The sequence below is a fragment of the Ailuropoda melanoleuca genome, chromosome 2 (assembly GCF_002007445.2).
Source record: "Ailuropoda melanoleuca isolate Jingjing chromosome 2, ASM200744v2, whole genome shotgun sequence".
Taxonomy (NCBI): Eukaryota; Metazoa; Chordata; class Mammalia; order Carnivora; family Ursidae; genus Ailuropoda; species Ailuropoda melanoleuca.
Genome location: NC_048219.1, coordinates 193065162 through 193088003, shown reverse-complemented (window position 1 = coordinate 193088003; position 22842 = coordinate 193065162). Strand labels below are relative to the sequence as shown.

The 22842-nt window shown below is 55.1% G+C and overlaps 1 protein-coding gene across 1 annotated transcript in view; it reads right to left on the bottom strand.

Annotated features, from left to right (window-relative positions):
* MROH2A (maestro heat like repeat family member 2A) overlaps positions 1-22842 on the bottom strand; it is a 43585-nt gene that overhangs the window by 2114 nt on the left and 18629 nt on the right. Inside the window, exons 20-38 of the mRNA XM_034642690.1 lie at positions 19158-19277; positions 18780-18902; positions 17402-17554; positions 16185-16307; positions 15168-15247; positions 13528-13636; positions 12648-12743; positions 10289-10393; positions 9093-9216; positions 8410-8528; positions 7431-7583; positions 6878-7032; positions 4870-5029; positions 4600-4790; positions 4166-4303; positions 3602-3716; positions 2382-2528; positions 2064-2246; positions 1355-1510 (exon numbers count right to left, since the gene is read on the bottom strand). Coding sequence (XP_034498581.1) covers positions 1355-1510; positions 2064-2246; positions 2382-2528; positions 3602-3716; positions 4166-4303; positions 4600-4790; positions 4870-5029; positions 6878-7032; positions 7431-7583; positions 8410-8528; positions 9093-9216; positions 10289-10393; positions 12648-12743; positions 13528-13636; positions 15168-15247; positions 16185-16307; positions 17402-17554; positions 18780-18902; positions 19158-19277 — 2550 coding nt within the window. The remainder of the gene's footprint in view (positions 1-1354; positions 1511-2063; positions 2247-2381; positions 2529-3601; positions 3717-4165; positions 4304-4599; positions 4791-4869; positions 5030-6877; positions 7033-7430; positions 7584-8409; positions 8529-9092; positions 9217-10288; positions 10394-12647; positions 12744-13527; positions 13637-15167; positions 15248-16184; positions 16308-17401; positions 17555-18779; positions 18903-19157; positions 19278-22842) is intronic.

Here is a 22842-nt window from a genome sequence, read left to right as displayed (position 1 = left end):
AGCCCCGGAAGAGCCTCAGGAAGCCCCAGAAGGGTACCTGGGCCTGGAGCCCTGCCAGCCTATATAATGGCTCCAAACGAATTTATGAAAAACCCGTTGGAGGCAGACGCAGCCTGCTTGCCCCTCAGCCAGCACTTCGTGCCCTCAGCGGCCCAGCCTGGGATCCGCCCCTCCAGGACATTGAGGTCAGGAGCTTGGCAGGGACTGGTAGGACCAGGGTGAGCTTTCTCATCCCCAGACCCTCTCTGAGCACTGCAGCAACCTGGCCCCCTGGCCTCGGCCTCCAGCTTCCAGCCTCCAGCCTCCAGTGGGGTTTGGCCACAGGAGGATATGACAGGAGACTGGGGGGCGGGGAGAGGCTGGGCTATCTATTCCCCAGGGACAGGAGTGGCAGCAGTGTGGCTGGGACCAGCCCTGGTGCTTGCCTCCCACGTGGATCTCTGCCCCGGCCCCTCTCGGCTGTTCCTTCATTAAACCCTCTCGGTCAGCTTCCTAGGGGCCCCTTCCCCGAAGCACGCCCCGCAGAACAGTTGCTGATACGACGTGAAAGAACAGTGTGAGCCAGTGATGGATTTGTGAGGAAAGCATCTCTGAGAGGTGACAGTTTATGGTGTCCCCGAGGCAGAGCAGGAGTTGGGAGTGATGCCCTCACCAACCTACAGGGCCGCCACCCCACCCCATCCGTGTGGACACCCGCAGCCCTCACAAGAGCAGGATTCTTGGGACCCCAGAACCGGAGACCAAGATGCTAGCTGGGCAGGAGCTGCTGAGGACCCCGCAGCTCACTGGGAGGTGGCAGACCGGCCCCTAATCTCAGCCCCCTCCCCTGTCCACACAGGAAGACAGACGGGGAGACAGAAGACAGAAGTCAGGGGCAGGGGCAGCCATCAGAGGAGCGGGAGCTGTGGGAGGAGCTCAAAACAGCAGAGGAGCTGGGCTTCCGTAGGCAGGAGAACCGCGGTGTGCAGGGCCAGGCTGGGCACCCCTCCCTCGCTACCCCGCAGCCCCAGCCCCGGCCTGCCCCACGGGGAGCCACTGAGGAGGGATTTAAGGTGAGTTTTAAGCGTCACTGAGTCATCGCACCCAAGAGTGATGCAAGCTGTAGAATCCACTGGAAGAGAAGGGAGATTGGGCAGAGGAGGCCTGCAGGCAGCAACCGGAGAAGGAAGCTATGCTGTGTGCCCCCAAAGAGCGGAGACACCTCCATAAGCCGGTCTGTGGGTCGTCCAAACAGCCCCCTCCCCAGCCTGGCATGAGGAACCGGGAGAGGCGGGGGAGGGACGCCCTCGCACGCTCTCCTTTTGGGGCCAGCGGTCCCCACACCTCGGGACACAGAGAGGAGGGCGTGTCTTACCTCGGCCGCATCCGAGCAGGGGTCCTGGCAGTGCAGCATGAGAGGGATCCAGGCTTTTTTCACTTCCTCCTTGAAGAAGTGCTTCTTGGAAATCCTGACCACCTTCGCCAGCTTCCCAAACAGGACGAAGGCTTTGAAACGCAGCAGCTCGCTCTCCTGTGGCCAAGATGCACAAACGCGCCCTGAAATTCGGGAAGCAAGAAGCCCAACAAAGCCCTAGCCGCTCTCCGTGGACCCTTTCAGCCGCCACGGCTCCTGCAAAGGCTTCTGGATCGTTCCACCAGGATGGAGGCTCTCCTGCAGGGCTCTGGGGACTGGGCACCATTCTGCTGCCTGTGCCCTTCTCCTTCCCAGAGGAGGGCTGTGTCAGAAGTGAGGGCACACCACCGCGTAGCAGACGGCCCACCCCGTGCCACACGGGTGCCCGAAGAGCAGCTGGAGGCTGCAAGGAATTAGAAGGAGAAGCTCCAACCCTAACAGTGGGGGAGGGGGCCCCAGAGTCCTAGAGCAAGAGTTTCTGGTGTTCTCCCGCAAGATCCCACGATCGGCTAATGGATGCATCAGCAAGGCAGACCTGCGGCCCCTCTGTCCCAGAACCGGCCTCTTCTTTAGGGGAGAAGAGGTGCTCAGCCGTTGGCTGAGGAGGCCTTTGGGAAGCACCCCCCAACACCGAGGGCCAGGGCCCAGCAAGGCTGTAATCTAGACTCACGTTGTCAAAGAAGGCCCTGCACTGCTCGCAGATGACGCCGAACGAGGACCCCAGGTCTCCCTCCCGGAGCTCAGCCAGGATCTTGGCCAGGGCCTCCATGCCCTCGGAGGTCACGCTGGTGTTCACGGGCTCCCTTAGGGAGTCCAGGCACTTCTCCAGCAACAGCTTCCGGTACTGCCTCACCTGGGGGGGGGGACAGTGAAGAGCTTCAGTCCCCACCTGGTTCACCTCCCCGCTTGACCAGAACATGCCAGCCCCAGACCCTCAGCCCGCCGGGCCCTGCACGCCGGGCCCCGGGGCTCAGGGTCAGCGCAGCACCTTCTTGGGGGCACCAAGGGCCATGTTGCCAAGGGCACGCAGGGAGAGCACCCTCAAGGCCTCGTCCTCCTGGTCCGCGCCCTTCTCCAGCATCAACACGGTGGGCTTCAGCAGCTCCTCCTGGTACAGCACCGGGTCGCTCATGAACTAGGAAAGAGCACTTTTTGACAATTATGCCCCTTTCTCAGCCACTAGACCGGACGTGTGACTAGACCCAGTGCACAGAGCGGTCTCTGTGACTAGGAGAGGACCTGGAGCCCCCGCTCCCCAGGACCAGCCCTTGGCTCCTGCCTGGCCAGTCACTTATAACCGCCCTGAGCCTTGCGGGCTTCCCCACCTGCAAGAAGGGGCTGACACCAGAGCCTGCGTCACGGGGCCGGTGTGAGGCTTCGTAGGGCACTATGTGGGAAAAGCCTCGAGAGTGTGACCTACAGGAATCCATTCATCCACCGACCTTGACAAAGCAGCTCCCGCGCGCAGTGGCCCGGCCCACTGGGTCTCAGCGGGAGCAGGAACTTCCCTGCTCCGGGACTCAGAGAGTCACAACCGGCTCAGCATTTAAAGCGTCAGAACCTCAGGCCAAGGGGGACGCCTCTGGCTTGGGGTATGTGTGCACGTGTGTGTGTGCGTGCACAGGTACGCTCATTTCAAATAGACCCAAAGAAAACTAAACACCGAATTGGTGACCCCAAAATGGGAAATTTACTATCCAGTCCTTTACAGAAAATGTTTGCTGACCCCACGCCAGGTGGATGTTGGGCTCCTAAGGCATATCGGGAATCATGCAGCCAACACAATTTCTCCTAAAGATCTTTCTGGCAAGTTCCCTCAAGACCCTATAAGAGCCTCAACTGCTTGAGAGGGTCTCTGGGCCCCAGGGGCCATCAGCCCCCCTTCCCTGGCCTTCTTTCCTGCCTGGTAAAGACCCGTTGGCCCCTCGAGGCCTTTCCCAGCATCATCAATCTCCGTGAGAGTCAAGATGCCCTCTTCCGGGCCCCTGGGTGTTGCCGGAACTCAGAACAGCACACCTACTCAGCTGTGCACCCCAGGTCTCGGGACCCTTTCCCCACAGTGCACACCCCGAATCACTCGTGTCCCCTGGGGGGTGGGACAGTCGCCTGCCCCTTGACTGAGATGCCTCTCAGAGCCAGGGCAGGGAGTTGGGGGGAACCAGCAGCCCCCACCCCAGCTCACCCAGCCCCCCGCACCCCGAGCCTCACCTCCACGCAGACCGCCGTGCTGCTGACGCGGCAGCTGAGCACGTCGGAGTCCATGCCTCTGAGCACCAGCTCCAACAGCCGCTGCCTATACCCCTCCACGCTCCGCATGCACAGCCTGCAGGGGGGATGCAGCCGAGGGGGGGGGCTCTCAGCTGCAGCCCTGCAGAGCGCCTGGGGGTGCGCACCTGGGGGCACATCCCGTAACCTCTCTGGGCCTCTCCCTCATCTCCAGGGGGGCTTGGTCAGGGTGTGGCCAGAGTACCTACTTTTCATTATTTTTTATAAAAAGGGACCAGAATGAGAGCCACTCTTGAGTGACCAGGACCCAGGAGTGGCTCTCTGTCCTGGCCCAGCTTGGAAGCCTTGTGTGGCCCTGGGTGAGCCCAGGAAGGGTTGGAATAAAAGATTCCCTTTGCCCTACACGCTGCTATCCCGGCGTCTGGAACATGGGTCAGCGTGGCGACCCCTCAAAAGCCAGGCATTCAGCCGTGACCTAGACCTTCCAGCAAGAAGACAACGGCCCTGCAAGCCCCGCTGCCCGGGCCGGGGAGGCCGGGTGCCCACCTGGCGAGCAGGCCCACGCCTTGCAGGAACGTGGAGCTGCCCTGCAGGAGGGCCCAGACGCTCTGCTCCTCCAGGCTCTGAACCAGCTGCTCGTTGCTCAGCCTTCCGAACAAAAGCTTCAGGGACTTGATCGTGATCCTGGAAGGAGGTGAGACGATAGCCCGACCAAGCTGCCCCACTGGGGGTCCCCGTGCCTGCTGGGCCTAGCTCAAGGGGCTAAGGGCGATCACGTGAGAGAGTGGGTCTGCACACAAGGAAAACCACACGGTGCTGGGCTCATGTGAGGGAGGGTTGCAAGATCTGCTTCCAGAAATTTCTCTCCACTGGGAGAGGACCTCTTGGTGGAGGTGACTCTTGGGATCCTTGACTTTGAAGAGGCAGCGCCCAGCTGAGACCCACTGCCCTGCACCCGATGCCCCCACCCTCAAGAGCACCTCTGCAAATTGATCTCCTCGGGCAGCGCCCCTGTGTGGGCCAGTCCCCACATCTTCAGGACAGGCGACATGGCCTCCGGCCCCCGGGTGCTGAGCTGCAGCAGGAGAGTGTATGTGAGGTCCGGGAAGAGCTCCAGCAGCTTGTCATCCACAGCCGTCTTCTGGACGAGAAGGTGAATGGTGCACAGGGTCTGCAGGGAGAAGGGCTGACGTGTCAGGGCTCCTCCTCGGAGCCCCCAGGGAGCCCCGGGGCCTGGCCCTGTGACTCACCATCAGAGGATCCACCGCGGCCTGGCGCCAGATGTCAGCTTTGGACGTGGCATGGGCCCTGGGGGTGAACCTCGACTGCAGGCGGCCCATCAGCCCGCGAAGCATCGTCCTGGCGAAGGGCACGTTCTCTGCCACAGCCAGCCACACTTCCGTCAGGTGGCTAACCAAAGACAGGAGACGAGGACTGTGGGTCTCCCCCCTTGGGCCCTGGCAGGTAAGAGCCCCTGTGGACCCCAGGCAGCCCCCTGAATAGGGGTTGGACTCCGGAGGCTGAACCTCAGGGAGGTGGAATGCGTTATAACTAGAACCCGGGTCTGTGACCCGTGCTCAGCTCCCTTCCTCTGCCCCGGCGCCCTCGGACGCTGCGGCCACACCGCTAGGTGACCTTAGAGGTCCCCACCCGGCCTCCTATCTGATGACTTCACGGGTACATCCAGCAACGGCTGCTACGTCCCCAGTTTGTCAGGCTGGTCCTGAGCTGCTGGCGGATCGCACGGCCCTCTTCCTCCCAACACAGCCTTGAGAAGACGCTTTCAGCTCCACAGCCCACAGAAGGGAAAGGGGCCCGCAGAGTCAGGTGCCAGACGACAGTTTGAAGCGGCTCCCCATCCCCATGGCCAAGCCCGTGGCTCTGCTGAGAAGGGAAGGTCCCCAGGACAGTGACTTCATGGACCCTGTGTGCACAGGTACGGGGAATGGGGGTTGGGGGGCTCTAAAGCGCTAAAGAGCCAAGTCCCCCAAGAGCAAATCGAGCAAGGAGAGGTGCATCTGGCCTATGGGAATCCACAAAACCAAATGTACAAGTGCGGGCAGGTGAGTTTGGGGGGACACGCAGCAGGGTGCCTGGTGGTAGGAACTGAAGGGAGGGGTGGGCCCACGAGCTCACCAGCAACCGCTTCTCGTAAGGAAGCCACTGGGGTGTAAGGAAACAAGAAAGCAGGACCTCAGCCTGCACCAGCAAGAAACAACCACACGAGCCTGAGGGAGCCGAGGCCCCGGCCCCGCCGTCCCCAAACCCTTGGCACGGACACTGTGAGGTGAGGACAGGGCTTGCTCTGAGCTTCCAAGTTCGGGGCAATGTGATACACAGCCAGAGCTGACCCATGCAGTGAAAACCAGTGTCACCTGGCCACCGAGAGGCCACGCTGCACACCGTCCCCCACCCCAGCACCACTCTGAGAGCCACTAACCCCCAACAAATCAAGCAATCCGCACTGTCCTCCCACCTGATGAGAAGCAGCCCCACCGCCGAGCCAGGCCTGCGTTTCACACGGCGGAGGCCTCTCTGATGGTGCCACAGCGTGCTGAGTGACATCCACCACCGCTCCCGCGCCCAGCAGTCTCAAGGCTGTCCTTGGCTCTGCAGCCTCGGCTGATCTGGGGACAGCTGCCCACCCCTTTCTGTGCCCTCCCCGGTGAGTCCTGGTACCATCCCAAACCCGCTCCCCCAGTCCGGTGAGATCCTGCTGGCTGCCTGTGTGACACCGTGACAGAGACTCGGGGACTCAGCAGTCTGCAGATAACCCCTAGAAGCAGGGGGGCGGGCTGCTTTAATGGGAGGCCCCCTGAGTGGAACCCGGACTCCCCCTCTCAGAGCCGCATTTGGAAGGAGAGAAGGACAGAGTGGAGCTCGTCCAGGGGCCTTGGTGACCATGTCCTCGGGTGTATCCCAGGGAAGCTCAAACTTGGAGGGGGCCCAGAGCTCTGTCCTCTGCAGGGAATGAAAGGGCTGCCTTGGATGGAGCCCAGAGGGGATGACCAGGACACGTGAGAAGCTACGGGATCCGGACTCCAGCTCCAGGGGACGGAACTGTGACACGGAGGCTCTGGGTCCGTGGTTCCCTCTCTGGCTCCGAGGTTGCGGGGATGCGGGGAGAGCGCTTGCCCCAGCCCAGCTTCAGACCCGGTGCTGCTCGAGGGCCCTGTCCTCCAGGACACATCCGTGGCAGTGAGGGGGGCCTGGTCTGGGCCGCAAAGGGGGCCGTGGCTCCCGGTCCAGGGCACGCACCTCTCCATGGGCAGGGGCTGCCTCAGGAGCGCCGTGAGGACGGTCTCCTGGTGGTAGTGCGCCAGCAGGAGGATGCCCTCGATGAGGGGGCGCCGCGCCTCCCGGTGATCCACCACGGGCAGCTGGACCAGGATGGCACCCAGGATCTCGGCCACCTGGGGAGGGGCGGGCATCACCGGCACGGCCTGGGCACCCATGGCCCTCTGCCTCGCCCTGGCACACCCCTCCTCCAGGGACTCTTGCCCAACTGGATGAAGGGGAGGTGACACCACCAGCACGTCCTTTAGCCTCTTCCTGGATCGATCAGGTTTTCTGTGTGGGAAGCCATACACTCCAGGAGAGCAAGCCACGGGCCTCTAGTCCACTGTCCACTTACTAATTGGGCTACCTTCAACATGTTTCTTTCCCATTCTAGAACTCTACTTTCTCCTCCGAACAAACAAGGGTTTGGGGAGCCCTTCTCAGAAAGCAGAGCTGAGCCCTTGCTCGTCTCTCTAGCCTGGGGACACTGGACGGCCCCAGGACCTAAGTGGCCCAGCCACAGCTCTGCCACCTTGTCCTCCAGCTCCTTGGCCCGCATCTGGAGGAAGGTGCCTATCCAGGTGACGGAGGCCTTGTCATGCTGTAGGTCCATGGCCCCGATGTTCTCACAGAGCTTCTGGATGAGCGAGACCACCTCATCGCAGTTAAATTGCACGCAAGCCACCTAGGAGCAGAGCAGACCACTCCTGGGGTCCAACTCCCTGCCCCACCTGTCACCACTGACATCCCCTCCTCTTCTGCCCCGATACCACAGCCCCAGCCCAGGCCCCCATCCTCTGTCAAACCACTGCTGGGGCCTCCTCCCTGCCCCCCCCAGCATCTCGCCGGCCTGCTCGGAATGTCCCTCCTCTACCCGAAAGACTCAAAGCTCAGCCCAGCTTTCCAAGGCTTCTGGCATGGGGCCCCAACTTCTCCCGCACCTCACTTACCTGACACCGTCCACCCCACCTGAACCCCGCTCAGGAAGCTCCACCCGAACATTCCCCATCCTATCTCTACTGGCCTGCAGCCTTCACTCAGGGTGCGCCCTGAGCCCCGACGCCCTGCAAACTCCTCCTGCCACCCCAAGCCCCCTGCTCCAGAAAGGCACTCAGCCCCCCGAGGCAGAAGTGACTCGGCCCCTCTGCAGAGCACGGGTGGCTCTGGGCCTTCAGCCATCAGCGTGCCGGTGTGCTGACACCTCCATGCAGGGCCCCGTGTTTAATTCTCTCTGGGGCCCTCCACCCCCCGTGCAGCACACTGTAGGGACAGAGACAAGGTAGGCAGGCCTACTAAGTACCTACTATGTGCCAGGCACCGCAGTGGGGATCTTATATATTGCAGGCCATTTAGGTACAGAGGGCATGAGTTGGACCAAAAGCCACGGGAACTGCGACCTCTGGAGGAAGAGGAAGGCTGCCTGGCCAGGCTGAGCAAGGCCCCATGCCCCAGAGATGGTCCAGGCACTGGAGTCCCGTGCACAAGCCCACACCACCTTCCCTACTCGTCACCTTGGCGATTCTGGAAGATGCACTAAAAATCTTCTCCACGTCCAAGCCCTGGAGATCCTCCTTGCATTTTGCACGCTCCAGCTCCTTGGAGGGGCCCCATGAGGAGCAGGTCTGGCTTGCTGTTGGGAATACAATTTTAGACATGATCAGAAGGACAAAGGGCCCATGCACAGGCCACATGACGGTAGCTCCCTGGCTCCAGTGGGCCTGGACCACCCTTCGGTGTCTGGACGTTCCATCCCTCTTGCCTTTGCTCTCAGTGTCCTGTCCCCCCAAACCACCTCTACACACAGCTCAGACGCCTGCTTTCCAGGAAGCCACCAGCCACCAAGCCAGAAGCAAAGTCTCCCCCTTTGAAGGTCACCACCCCGCATTCGCCCCTGAGCACATCTCTGGTCACTTCTGCTGTGTCCTTCGTGTCTGTGAGCTGATCTTTTCCCAGTGAGGCCCCTTAGTACCCAGGACATGCCCTCAATGAGTTGTACCAAACCAGTGAGGCTCTCCTTCTGGAAACGCCCATGGCTTCTGAGTGAGGTCTGCACCCTCGCCACCATCTCTGCTGGTCACCCTTATGTGTCTATACAGAAAAGCCATGCTCTCTCCAGGATAGCCCCACAGCTGACACCCCTCCTGTCAGACCTCCCTCCCAGACTCGATGTTCTGATGTCTTGCCCTCCCCATACCATGAAGATCCAGCAGGCTGGACAGGACGCCCATTGAGGCCAGGCGGGTTCTTCTGTGGGAGTCACAGGTACAAGGGGCGATGAGTCCGACCAGCGTGCCAAACTGCCCCAGCTTCAGGGGGATCTGCGGGACAGGAGACCTCAAGGCTCACACCCTCTGTCCACTCACGCACACCTGGTGCTGCCCAGGGGCAACGTACCAAGCAGCCAGAGAGAGTAAGCCTTGCTGGAAAGCACCCCAGTGGGGCCCCTGGAGGCTGGGCAGCCAGGATCCGGGGTGTCTGGTTCGGGACTTGCCCCTCTGGCCACAGGCCCAGGCTGTGTATTAGGGTACCTGTGTTGTGCCTGTAACTGAGCCCTGGGTTCAAATCTGGCCTCCCCCTCTCACTAGCTATGTGACCTGGGAAGGGTGCCGAGCCTTGCGTCCTTGGGTCCCTCATCTGTAAAGGGGAGATAATCACGGTGCTTCCTCTTCCAGGAGATGCTGAGAATTGTATCAGAGAATCCAGACGATGCATTCTGCGCAGTGTCTGGTCCCAAACCTAGCATGAGGCTAGGCTCTGGCCTCTCTTTGCTGGGCCTGGGCCTCCACCCGAATGCTGTTCCCGGACCACCAGGGGATGCTGCTCCCTTGTTCTCCCCACACCCCAGGCCCTGCGCCCCAGGAACACCATCCTCCCGACCCCATCACTGAAGACCAAGCCGTCACAGAGCATGAGGCCAACAAGTGCACAAAGAGAGGTCTCACTGAGTCGGGTCAGAGAGTTGATCAACAAAAACACCTCATGGCTTTTCCAGATTTCGTGATGTTTGTGGCACTTGCCATATTCTGTAAAATTTGTAATTTCATAGTCGTTTATTTTCTAATTCTAAGTAGATATTCACTTTCCTAACCAAAGTGATACTCATAAGTGTGTGTTCTTTCTCTTAAAGAATTGCCCTCACCGACTCCACTCCCACCAAACCAGGATCCATGCTGAGCCATGGTTCCCCCCGCCTCGGCACCCCCAGAGCCTCAGGGCTAGCTCCTTGTGGGGCCTCCTCTGCCACTCTTAAATGAGACAGCCTCTTCCCAAGGGCCTCTTCAGGGAGCAGAACTTGATTTCAAAAGTGTTCCCTCTTCTCACGAATAGAGACAAGCCCTTTCCTGTGGGTGCCGGAGCAGCGGGCTGGGGGTCGGGTGCTCGGGGACTCACGCAGCCGCCGCCGCTCTGCACATAGATGTGCATGAGATGGAGATGGAGGCTCATGGCCTTCTCCCGCTCCCCTTCTTTCTCCGACAGGATCCACTTTTCCAGGAGCTATGGGTAGAGCCCAGAACACAAATGTTTGTGCACAGTTGCACATTGGGGCCATTAAAACCCCAAGGCCAGCCTTTCCCAGCCAGTGATTGCCCACCTTGTCTCTCCACTCAGAGTCTGACTTTCAGAGCTGTTGGGTGGCTCTGGACCCTTCTGGTTCTCTTTCCAGACACCCCCATGAGAGAGATGAGGCTGCGGGAAGAGGGGGTGTCCCCACTATCTTCACCAAGATGGTGCTTGGCTGATGTGTTTGGCCCCACTCCAAATGTTTGCCTGCAGGTCAAAGTCCAAGAGCATAGCCTGCCTTGCACTCCAGGGCCTACATGTTCACACACACAGTAACAGAGCTTAACAATACATGAAGCAAAACTATTACAACTGAAGGAGAAACAAATCCACAGAGAGAGTCAGAGATTTCAGTACCTCATTCTTAGAAACTGATGGAACAAGAAGACAGAAAATCAGGAAGGACAGGGAAAACTTGAACAACACTACCAACCAGCTTAGCCTGATATCTAAGAACACTCCACCAGACACAGTACACAGGTACACACAGAACACTGTCCAAGAGAGACCATACTGTGCAACAAAGTAAATCTGGGTTGATTTAGAAGGATTTAAAGTGTGTCCTCAGACCACAGTGGGTTTAAACTAGGAATCAAAAACAGGAAGATGTCTGGAAAATCTTCAAATGTTTGGGAAGTTCTAAATAACCCACGGGTCAAAGAAGAAATCAGAAGAGAAAAGAAAATGTATTTTTGAACTGAAACAAAATGAGAACACAACGTATGAATATTTGTAGGATACAGCAGCAAAAAACAGTCAGTAGACTCATACAATCTGCTCCTGATCACAAGACTTATTATAATGTTAGGTAATCAAGACAGGATGACATTGGTGTGAAGAGAGACAAATACATCGGTGGAGTAGAAGAGGTGCCCGGGACGGACCCACACACACATGGTCAGTTGAGTTTTGACAAAGATGCAAAGATAATTCAATGGAGAAAAGTCTTTCCTACAAATGGTGCTGGAACAACTGTGCACAAACAAATGAACTTTGATCCCTACCTCACACCATATACAAAACTTAACTCAACAGAAGGGGGAATGAACCACAAGAGACTATGGACTCTGGGAAACAAACTGAGGGCTTCAGAGGGGAGGAGGGTGGGGGATTAGGATAGGCCGGTGATGGGTATTAAGGAGGGCACATATTGCATGGTGCACTGGGTGTTATACCCAAACAATGAATCATGGAACACTACATCAAAAACTAAGGATGTACTGTATGGTGATTAATATAACATAAAAAACTAAAAAAAAAACCCTCAAGATATATCCTAGACTTCCTTGTGAAACCTGAAACTACAACCTCCTAAGAGAAAATCTTTGTGACCTTAGGTCAGGCCGATTTCTTAGACAGAACGTCAAAACCATGATCCCTAAAAGAAAACAAACGGTAAAATAGACTTCATCAACATTTTAAAAGTTCTGTTCTTCAAAAGACACTGTGAAATCAATGAAAACTCAAGTCACAGACTGGGGAAAATATTTGTAAATCACATATCTGATCAGGACTTGTATTCAGAATACATAAAACCTCTGAAAACTCAATAATAAAAATGCAAACAATCCAATTAAAGAAAAACCAGCCAATACCTTTCAAAAATGCCAAGATTATGGAAAACAAAGGAAGACTGATGAATTGTTCCAGATTAAAGGAGTTTAAGGAGACTTGGCAAGTAAATGTTCTGTGTAACCTAGCTTAGATCCTGGATCAGGGAAAACAGCTATAAAGAATATTATTGGGACAACTCATGAAATTTGAATATTGGCCATAGATTAGAATATAGCATTGTATCAACATTACAATTCTGGATTTTGATCATTGTGCTGTTGTTGTATAAGAAGGTGTTCTTGTTCTTGATGTCTGCGACTAACTTCCTGTGGTTCAAAAAGTGTGTGTGTGTGTGTGTGTGTGTGTGTGTGTGTATTAAACAAGAAAGAGAAGAGAAGAGGAAGAAAATAAAAGAATGTGACAAACTATTAAGAACTGTGAATCTGGGTGAAGCGTATACAGGAGTTCTTTGTACTCTTCTTGTAACTTTCCAACAAATCTGAAATTTTACCAAAATAAAATTACTGAAGCAATCTTAACACATACCCCTGTTTTCCATAGACCCTGGCCCTCAGGCCAGCTTTCTGGGAGGGGTGGCCATCCCTGACTCCTGGCCCTCCACCAAGGAACTCACGTGTACCATCTCCTGAAGCCCGTTGGGGTCCAGCTGCCTCTGCATAAGGCTCTCCATCAGCTGCTCCAGGGCATGCTTCGCATTCGCATACAGGGTCTATGGCCAAGAGAGGAGAGCACTGGGCAGCAATGGGGCAGTGCACAGCCACCCACCAGGACTCTGCAAGGATGCATGCCAGGGTTGAGAAGTATGAGTTGGTCTGAAATTCACCCCTTTACTTCTGCTCAGACTGGGTCATTTATACGTTTAGTCTCATGTGACATGTGAGACAACCTCTGAAAAACCCATTTTACAAAGGAGGAAACTGAACCCCCACAGCCCAGTTCTGACTCCTCATCCAGGACCAGGACCTTAAGGCAGAGATGGCTACCTGTCCACAAAAGGTCTGTCGTCCTCCTCCACACTGTTGCTGGGAAGCAGCCATCCAGTCAGGAACTACATTTCCCAGCACCCCTTGCATCTAGGCATGCCATATGACTGAGTTCTGGCCAATGAAAGGTAGGCAGAGTGGCTCATAAATCCTCCATACTCTTTCTCTTCCTCTCCAGGCTGGATGTCAGTACCCACAAGGGACCTAAGGCCATGCACTGAAGATAGCGGTCCCCAAATAACTGCACGCAGCAGCTCCATCTCCACCCCCACTGCCAACTGGATTTTACTTTAGTGAGAAATAAACTTTCTTCTTGTTAGATCATGGAGATTTCAGGATTTAGCTGTTACATCAGCTAGCATTACCTTACACTAACTAATAGGGCCTACTGCACTTTACTGCCTTTAACCACTCACAGGTGGTTCAGGATAGTGCACTCTCAGCACTGCCCAAGTTGTTGTAAACTTCCAAGTCCTGACCCAGAAAATGAGGTGGCCCAGAGGGACCTACCTGAACGGACTCATTGTCCTCCGCTGGGGGTTGGAGAGAAATTACAGAATGAATACTGATATCCATCAGCTCATTGTTTTCCTCTGTGGAGTAGAAAGGCTTCAGATTGCTAAGGAAAGAAGAAGTGACAAGAGGAGTGGTCAGAGGGGAGTTGAGACCCTGCCACCCCACCGCGCAGTCCAGGGTGCAGAGGCGTATCACAGAATGAGGGAGAGGCCATCTTCCCTGACTGGGGGTGCAAGCATGCATCCTTCCCCAGGGTCCCTGGGTCCACCCAGCCACCAGTATCCAGTGACTGTGTCTGTGATTGATGGGGAGACCCGGGGCCCAAGGCCAGCTCTCCTACTTGCTACCTGCCCTAAGCCTGTCCCTCTCCTGCTCAGAAACCATCTGTTGCTCCTCCCTGGCCATAACCATAGACTCTGCCTCCCAGGCTGGCCCTGGCCCAAGGGTTTTCAAGTGTAAAACACGCACCAGCAGGACCAGTACCACCTTGGAGCTTCTTAGAAATGTACACTCTCTGGCCTTATCTCAGAGCTGCTGAATCAAAAACTCCGAATGGAACTGAGCCATGCGAGCGTTAGTGAACTCTCAGGGGTGGTAGCTGGCTGCTTGATGCGTGCTAACTCATTCTTCCTCTATCCCTTCATCAATAGTTCTCAAGCTTTGGTGTACACTGGGATCACCTAGAAAAGCTCCAAAGTGCCCAAGGGCCACGTCCAGGCTCCAGAGATCCTTATGTAAAGGTTTTGGGTAGAGACAGGGTATCAGTCCTGTCCCCCAAAGAGGTCCTGTATTTTGCCCTGCCGGGAGCTTCCGGCTCCTACCCCAATCCTGCTATTTTGTGTCAGATGCCAGCACCTTCTGATCACCCCTGTCGTATCGACAAAATTATATCTTGTTAGTAGCCCCCCTTTCTCTGGTCTTGGATTTTTGTTCTAGTTACTCACCCACAAACACTCAGCTCTGACCTATAATTCCTTCTGGATGCGTTCATCTTACCTGAGTCCCTGAAGAGATGTTTGTGAAATTTACTTAAAATCTGCCAATGCGCTGCCTCTTAAGGCAACGGGGGGGAGGGGAGATGCAACAGATAGTTCTGCTCTGAGCCTAAATAATGGATCTGCCCCCGCAGGTGCAGAATTCCCGGAGACCACCCAACCACTTCAATACTCATGTTACATAACTTCTTCCCCCTTCCCTCTTCCGCCCAGTGAATGGACAGCTCCAGGAAGGGGTATTATATTACTTTGTATTAACTGCATCAGTACCATATCAATCAACAAATTCCGTGACCCCGCCGAACCCAACTCCCTGCTATCCTACTCAGTGTCATTGTGTGATTTCTTGCTCAAAATAACCGCTATGGACCAAAGAACAGCCCATCCACCTGCCAGTCACCTCCCAACCCAGGAGAAGAGCCCAACTTGAACTATTGTTTAGAATTAGGGAAAAGACCTGGTGGAAACATACACCATCTCCTAGGGCAACCCACTGCCCCATGAGCTGCCCCCCAAGACCCCTGCTACAGAGGCAGAGAGGCAAAGTAGGTGCAACCCCCCAAGGAGCACTGAGGGGTGGTCTCTGACTTTACCCCTCCCCTCGGAGACACTTGGGGCCGGGACAGGGGCCCAGCTCACCTCAGGTGGGAGAGGGCCTCCATCGCCATGGTCCGCACAGGAGAAACCAAGCTGTCGGTGGGTTCTGCCTTGATGGTGGCCTGCCCAGCACAGCAGGGCGGTGAACGAGCCATCCAGAGCCCGCCGGTGAGGACAGTGAGTGTCCTCGGGGCCTGGCACTGTACGGGTGCAGACACCCCATACCACATTCTGTCTTTCTAGGATCACCTGGCTTTTAGCATTTTAGGGCAGGTAGCAAAATCTGGTGTGGGAAGGAATGGGGCTCCAGACAGGCGGGGGGCTTCTCGCTCAGGCCTGCCGCCTTCTTGCTGTGTGTCCTTGGGCAAATGGCTTCCCCTGACCGAGCCATCACGTGTAAAACAAGGCCTGATTCACGGGGCTGTGCCCAGCTAGCGTGAAATGGCACATGAACGGCTTCTGGCCCGGAACAGGAGTGTACCCTCCCTTCTCGGGACCTCCTGTCCCACCCGCACCTCACTTCCCCAGGGTTGGCTTCTGACGCAGGGGGAGCGCTTTCCAGGGGCCACGGCATTGGAAGGGAGTGGGAGGTCCCGGGCTGAAAGGCAGTGGTAGCCCGCAACTCCACCCACCTCTGCCACAGCTTCTTGCCCTTAGGCAGCTGATGTTTTCTAGAACTTACTGCAGCTCTGTGCAAAAAGAGCTGTAAGACCTGCCTGCAGTCGAACCTCCCCCCCTAGATCCCCCCTATGGAGAAACACGGGGGCTACAGACAGACAGACCCACTGGAACTCTGTCCCCCAGCCCTGAACCAGCCACCTCCAGGCACCACCAGATTCCTGGCCATCACACCCTTTGTCAGATAGACAGTCTCGTACTCAGAATTCCTACAGTTGGATTGAAACAGAACCGAGACAGGAAGGGGCTTCAGGGACCCCTGTAGCCCCCTTGTCCCTCAGATGCCCTGAAGAGCTCAGAAAACCTCTGACCAAGGAGAAGCCGGCCAGCAGTTAGACCCCAAAACCACCCAGGACCAAGGAAGCCCCCCACCCAGCTTACCATTATAATGCCAGTAAGAGTCATCTTTTGGGCAAACTGAAAGTCCTCCAGGTCCTTGATGTTTTTGATGGCATTGGTGACCTGCACCACACTCTTCATGAAGGCCATTTTGAGACAGACGTCCTGTGCCCAGACCAAGAAGAGGGAAAGGAAGGAGCATGCTGTGAGTGGGCCCGAAGACCCCAAGCCACAGCCCTCCTGGGGGAGGACCCTCCCTCCATGCTGAAGAAGAGGCAGGGTCAGGGGCCTCATTCTGTCCTTCAGCCACCCAGACCGAGCCAGCCAGAGGCGGAACAAGGCACAGCGCTCTGGCACCCCTCTGAAAATGCCACCTCCCTCCGGCCTCCCACGCCTGTGCCCGAGGATGGCAGTGCCCATCAGTGGGCCCCTTCACTGGCCACGGGCACAAAGCCCTTCGTGTCGCCACACAGACGGACTAAGTGGAGATAAAATTGTTTTGCTTTTACAGCATGGATGAGCCTCAAGGACATTACACTAACTAAAACAAGCCAGTCACAAAAAGGCAAATACTGTGTGAGTCCAGTTCCTTGAGATTCCTGTAGTAATCAAATTCACAGAGACAGAGAGTAGACTGGGGGTTGCCAGGGGCCAGGGAGAGGGGGCGTGAGCATACGGTCGATGGGTTCGGGGTTTCAGTTCCACAAGATGAAAAGCTCTGCAGATGGCTGGTGGGGACGGTCGCACAACAATGTGAATGTACTTAATGCCACAGAACCACGCATTTAAAACTGATTACAATGGCAGATTTTATAGTATGCGGATCTTACCACAATTTTAAAAACAATAATAAAATAAGTTTGGCTTTATTCTGTGTTTCTGCCTCCTTGCCATTCCAGAAAGTAGCCAGTCCCTTTGCCTCCCTGAGGACAGCCCCACTTCTTGTCCCTTTTTAAAGGGCTTGGGTCAGATGCCAGGAGGGGAGGGGGCAGAGGGAGCGAGCAAGGCTGGGAAGAGGGGGAGCTCATCCCGTGACTTCTGGGACCCACACTCGCCCACCCAGCGCTGCGGGGAAAGGCCGTCCCCCACATCCCCCTACAGCAGAATGCACCCCAGTTTGAGGCAATGGGCTTCCCAAAAGCAGGGTGTCGGGTAGGACTCCTGGCTGTCTGCTGGGTGGGGGTGGGGTGCTCAGATAACGGGGCAGGCGACTCTCTGCCAGCCTGGCTCTGGATGCGGGGGTGCGGCATCGGGCTTACCTGGCAGCTGCTGGAGTAGTGATGAATGATCTTAGCGGTGATGGGGCTGTCCACATGGGTGAGGAGCACCTGGGGGTGGCAGTACGAGGCCACGCAGCTGTACATGACCATGAGGGCGCTCTTCACCGTCTCCCGCCTCCAGGGATGGTCCTTCTGCGAGCCCAACGAGAAGAGGAAGAACCACTGGATATGCGTGTGGGAAGAGGGGGTCTGCTCGACTTGCCACCTGAGAGGGAGCAAGGCCGCCCCGGCTGCACGGGGACAGTCTCTGGTCACACGGCCAAAGGAGCCGCAGGGTCAGCAGAAAGTGCTTCAACTGAAAGCTTCCCGGGTGCCTGAAACGCTCATTCATTTACTCATTCACTCAGCATACCTTTATTGAGCACTTACACTTGCCAGGCTCTGGGTAGACAGTGGTGAGCGACTCACACCAGGGCCCACCCCGACGGGGGCTTCGGTCCAGCAAGACGCCAGCAGCACCCATTAGCTGGGAGCAGGTGGTTTCAGAGACCACCTGTACACTCCTCCATAGCCTCACCTGCCAGACACCTGCTTGGGGCCAGGGGCTCTGGTGATACTGGGAATCTAGTGGGAGCAAGCCTGGGATGAGGTGTGCAGGCCACCAAACCCACCATGGAGGGAGGGCAGGGGTGCCCATGCCTTGCTAGACCTCGAATAGAAATCCACGTCTCAGGTCCTGCTTCGTGGAGAAGCTGGGGCAAAAGCATGAGACACCCTTCATTCTCTCCATCCAAACAACCAGACCCCCAGGGCAACAGTTCTGGGCAGTTCTGGGTCAAGGCCAAAGCCTGAGGCATCGATGACTCTGGATGGTTGCCCAATGGGGCCTCGGCCAGCCTGTGGCTCTGTGTCCTGGGGCAGAGAGGGGCAGCCTCCAGAGGCCGGTCCAGCCTCTGGCTTCACCACTGGCCAGCTGCATGCCTTGGACTGGCCTCGGCGCTCTCCTCCATAGGACACTGGGCACGAGAGCCCGTCCACCCTCCACCCCAGCACCATCGATTCCCTGAGGCGGAGTGCCCAACGCGTGGAAAGCGCCCACTGAGTCCTGCCTGCCCAGCTTCTACCCATCCACCAGGTCCGCGTGAGGCCTGGGACCCTGCATTCCCTCCAGCACCCAGGGGTACCCCCGCCGCTGCTCTGAGGGGCCCGCGGTGGGCGCTCCTTTGTAATAGCTGGGTCCCGACAAGGCCCAGCCTGTGTTCTGGATTATCCAACAGCGACAGCCTTGCTGGAGCAGGCCTCCAGGTGACGCTGAGGGGACTTGGCTCTCGAGATCTAGCAAGGACCTCGGTTGAGTGCGGAAGGCACTGGTCTACGAGGCCCCAGGAGACCGGACTGCGGAGCGAGGGTGACTTACCCGCCAAGCACCGATCTGCCAGGACAGCTCCGACTCCTGGATCCTCTCCTCGAAGTCGCGGAGCACATTCAGCACTGTCTTCACCTGGCCGCGGGCACACAGGCCAAAGCAGAGAACCACGCCCTGCAGGGACAGCCGGCCAGCTGGGGCGAGGGCAGGGGGCGGGGCCAGAGGAGGAGCCCCCCACACGTACATATGCACACAGGCACGCACATCACACACATGAACGCACCCGTGCACACACAGGTACACACACAGGCACACACACACCAATATAGACACAGGCACGCACACACTCATGCACATCGAAGCCTGCATGGCTGTGCAGAGGGTCCAGGGGGGTCTGGCGCATAGGTGGGGGCTGCAGGGCACCCTCACCTCCCGGTCAAAGTCATTGCCATAGTCTGTCTTGTACAACAGCTCCAGCAGCAGCATCTCCACCTTGTCGGCCTCCAGGCCCGTGGCCAGCGTGGAGCCCAGGGCTTGATACAGAAAGCCCTGAAGAGGCAGAGGGGAAGAGAGGGCTTGAGGCCTCTCTGCTCTGCCCTCCAGGGATTGCTGCTGTGGGGAGTCCCCTACCTGACCCCCGAGATTGTTTTAATGTGCAGATACCTACACATTTTGTAGAGGCTTTAAAATAAACGTTGGGGTTATTCTGGAGGGTTGGAACCCTTGCAGGCCAGCGTATTATAAATAGTGGGGGCCGGATTTCCTCCCTAGAGAGGTTGAACCGACCTTCCCTCACACTAGCAACTCGAAGAGCACCTGGTGATGAGCCGTGCGGATCGCCCTTGCACGTTCCCACCCTCCAGTCTGATTCCCTGCCTGGTTCTTTGCCCATTCCTGTTGGCTGATTTCTCCCATCTTCTCTTTCACCCGTAAGAGCTTCGTGTGTATGTTTGGAAAAGCAACAAGAGCAAGCATGTCTTATTTCATTGAACCCACACAGCAAGTCCAGACGGTAGACACAGTTGCTGTTTTAGGAGTTGGAAAAGCAAACGGGTGGTGATAGAACTGGGATTTACAACCAAACATTGTCGGGGGCGCCTGGGGGGCTCAGTCGGGGAAGCATCTGCCTTCGGCTCAGGTCACGATTCTGGGGTCCTGGGATCGAGCCCCATGTCGTCTGGCTCCCTGCTCAGTGGGAAGTCTGCTTCTCCCTCTCCTTCTGCCCCTCCCTCGGCTCACTCTAAATAAATAAATAAATAAAATCTTAAAAAAAAAAATCAAGCATGATCTGAGGCTCCTTTCTAAAGGATCGCATACCAGAGACCTCAATCCCAGATCACTCTGCTGCTGTATTTCCCCCCAGGGTCTCCGCTCCTTTTTTTTTTTTTTTAAGATTTTATTTATTTATTTGACAGAGACAGAGACAGCCAGCGAGAGAGGGAACACAAGCAGGGGGAGTGGGAGAGGAAGAAGCAGGCTCATAGCAGAGGAGCCTGATGTGGGGCTCGATCCCATAACGCCGGGATCACGCCCTGAGCCGAAGGCAGACGCTTAACCGCTGTGCCACCCAGGCGCCCCTCCGCTCCTTTTTGATTGTATCTGTTGTGACTTTGTTTTGTCACACAGAAAACGTTCATTTTTGCAGAGAAACGTGTCTTTCTTTTCCTTCATCTTTCTTGGTTTCCTTTCATGCATATGAAGGCCTACTCCACGTCAAGATTTAAAAAAACTCTTCATTGATATATTCTCCTAGATGTTCCACGGTTTTCTTTCATTTCGTACACTTCAAACTTTGATCTGTTCCGAGAGAGTAAATCCTTCCTTCCCGAGTTCACTGTCATATGTGCTTAGCCATTCTCTTCCACTTGCTCATTCAGGTGAACTTGGAAACAATCTAGTCAAATTTCATAAAACTGTCCAATGTCCACAGAAACTCCTTTTGGGAATTCGACGGGGAGTACATTGTACGGCAGATGAAGTCGAGCGACGTGGACGCCTTTCCGACGTTGAGACTTCCCATCCAAGAACAGAAGATTGTGCCACGGTCATCCCCAATGTCATCCGGTTTCTCTCAGCATCCCTGCACCTCCTTGTCCTTTTGTGCTCCTCATGCTGGTTCCACATTTGACCTAGAGTCAATAATTTATTCTATTACCTATTTACGTTGTGTTGCTGCTTGGAATGGGAGCTTTCTTCATTATATTGTATTTTTGTTTTATTTGTATATGGGAGAATGATTTCTGCATATCAATTGTGGGAGTAGACTGGCTCTGACAACCGGGGCTGCAAGTCTGGAGGCTGCTGGTGGCCACCTTGCTCCTACCTGGAGGTGTCAGGTGACTGGTGAAGAAGCAGGAGGGTCCTGTTGAAGTTCTTTAAGCCACTGTATCCAACTGTGCCTTCTTAAGTTTTCTAAGCCAGTAAAATCCTGCTTACAGATTTACTTTCCATAAGCCAGGTGATCTATTGAAATACGGTTGAATTCTATGCATTTGCTTACTAAATACTATATACAACTTTCTTTTTTTTTTCTTTTCTTTTTAAAGAAAGGCAGACCACCACATGCAGCAGCTCACTTGGGTGTGTCTGGAGTCTTGGAAGCTTGACTACCTTACATTCTCCTGTAAATGGGCCTTGAGAGCTTGTTCGGAGGTTCTGGCAGGGGAGTGCAGCTACTCGTACGCCCTTGACCGAGGAGCAGTCCTCCTTTACGGGGGAAGGTCATCTTCTCTGACCAGGTGGGCAGCTTCAGGAGAGACACACATGCAGCCATGAAGGAGAACGGGGATACCCAGCTAGCCAGCCAGGTAACCCGAATCAACCCCAGCAATCAATGGGGTGACAGGTGTCATAGGCAGGTAGCACCCATATCCTATATATAACTTTCTTCCAAATGGACATCTGTCCTTAAATTGACATTGGATAAAATCTTACACCTACGAATTTATGTTTAGCTAGAGAAGACTACCTGCAGGATATCCTTGCTTTTTGTCATTTTACATACTCACCGATACAGGCTATCTATTTGAACACACACCGTTTTTGGTTGAGACCTGTAAATACCTTTTCCTAGACATCTCATTGAGATAGAATTCACATACCATAAAATGAACCCACTTAAGGTTTACAGATTCAATGGTCTATTCACAGAGTTGGGCGACCATCAGCACGATCTAAACTTGGAACATTTCTATCACCCCCCCTCAAAGAAATCTCGTGCCTGTTGGCAGTCACCGCACATTTCCCGCAGCCTCTAATCTACTTTCTGTCTGTAAGAAGATGCCTATTCTGGACATTTCAAGTAAAAAGAATCAGAATATGTGGGGGTTTGTGTTCCTTTGCATCTGGCTTCTGTCACTTAGCATAATGTCTTCAAGGGTCATCCTTTCTGTACCATAAATCAGTACTTCATTCCTTTTAATGGCTGAACAATACTCCTTATATGGAGAGACCACATTTTGTTTACCCTTTCATCCATTCGTGGGCATCTGGGTTCTTCTAGTTTTGGGCTATATGAAGAACACGACTGTGAACATTTATGTACGAGTTTTTGTATGGATGCATGCTTCCATTTCCCCTGGGCACATACAACTCGGAGCAGAATTCCTGGGTCATATGGTAACTCTGTATTTAATACTTCAAGGAACTGGTTTTCCATTCACACCAGCAGTATATGAGTGTTCGAATTTCTCCACATTCTTAACACTTATTATCTTTTTTATCAGAGCCATCCTAGGGGGTCTGAGGTAATATGTCCTGTGGCTTTGATTTGCATCTTCCCTACTGGTGATAATCTTGAACATTTTTTCACGTGCCTATTCACCATGTATGTGCCTTCTTCAAAGAAATGTCTATGCATGTCATTCGCCCATTACTGAACTGGCTTGTTTTGTTTTGTTTTGTTTTTGTTATTGAGTGAGAGGAACTCTTTATATATTCTAGATAAAAGTCCCTTACCACGGACTTAATTTACAAATATTTTCTCTCATTCTGAGGGTTGTCTTTTCACTTTCTTGATGGTTTGATTTTCAGCGTAAGAGTTTTCAGTTTTGATGATGTCTGAGTTACCTATTTTTTCTTTCCTCGCTAGTGCTTTTGGTGTCATATCTAAGAA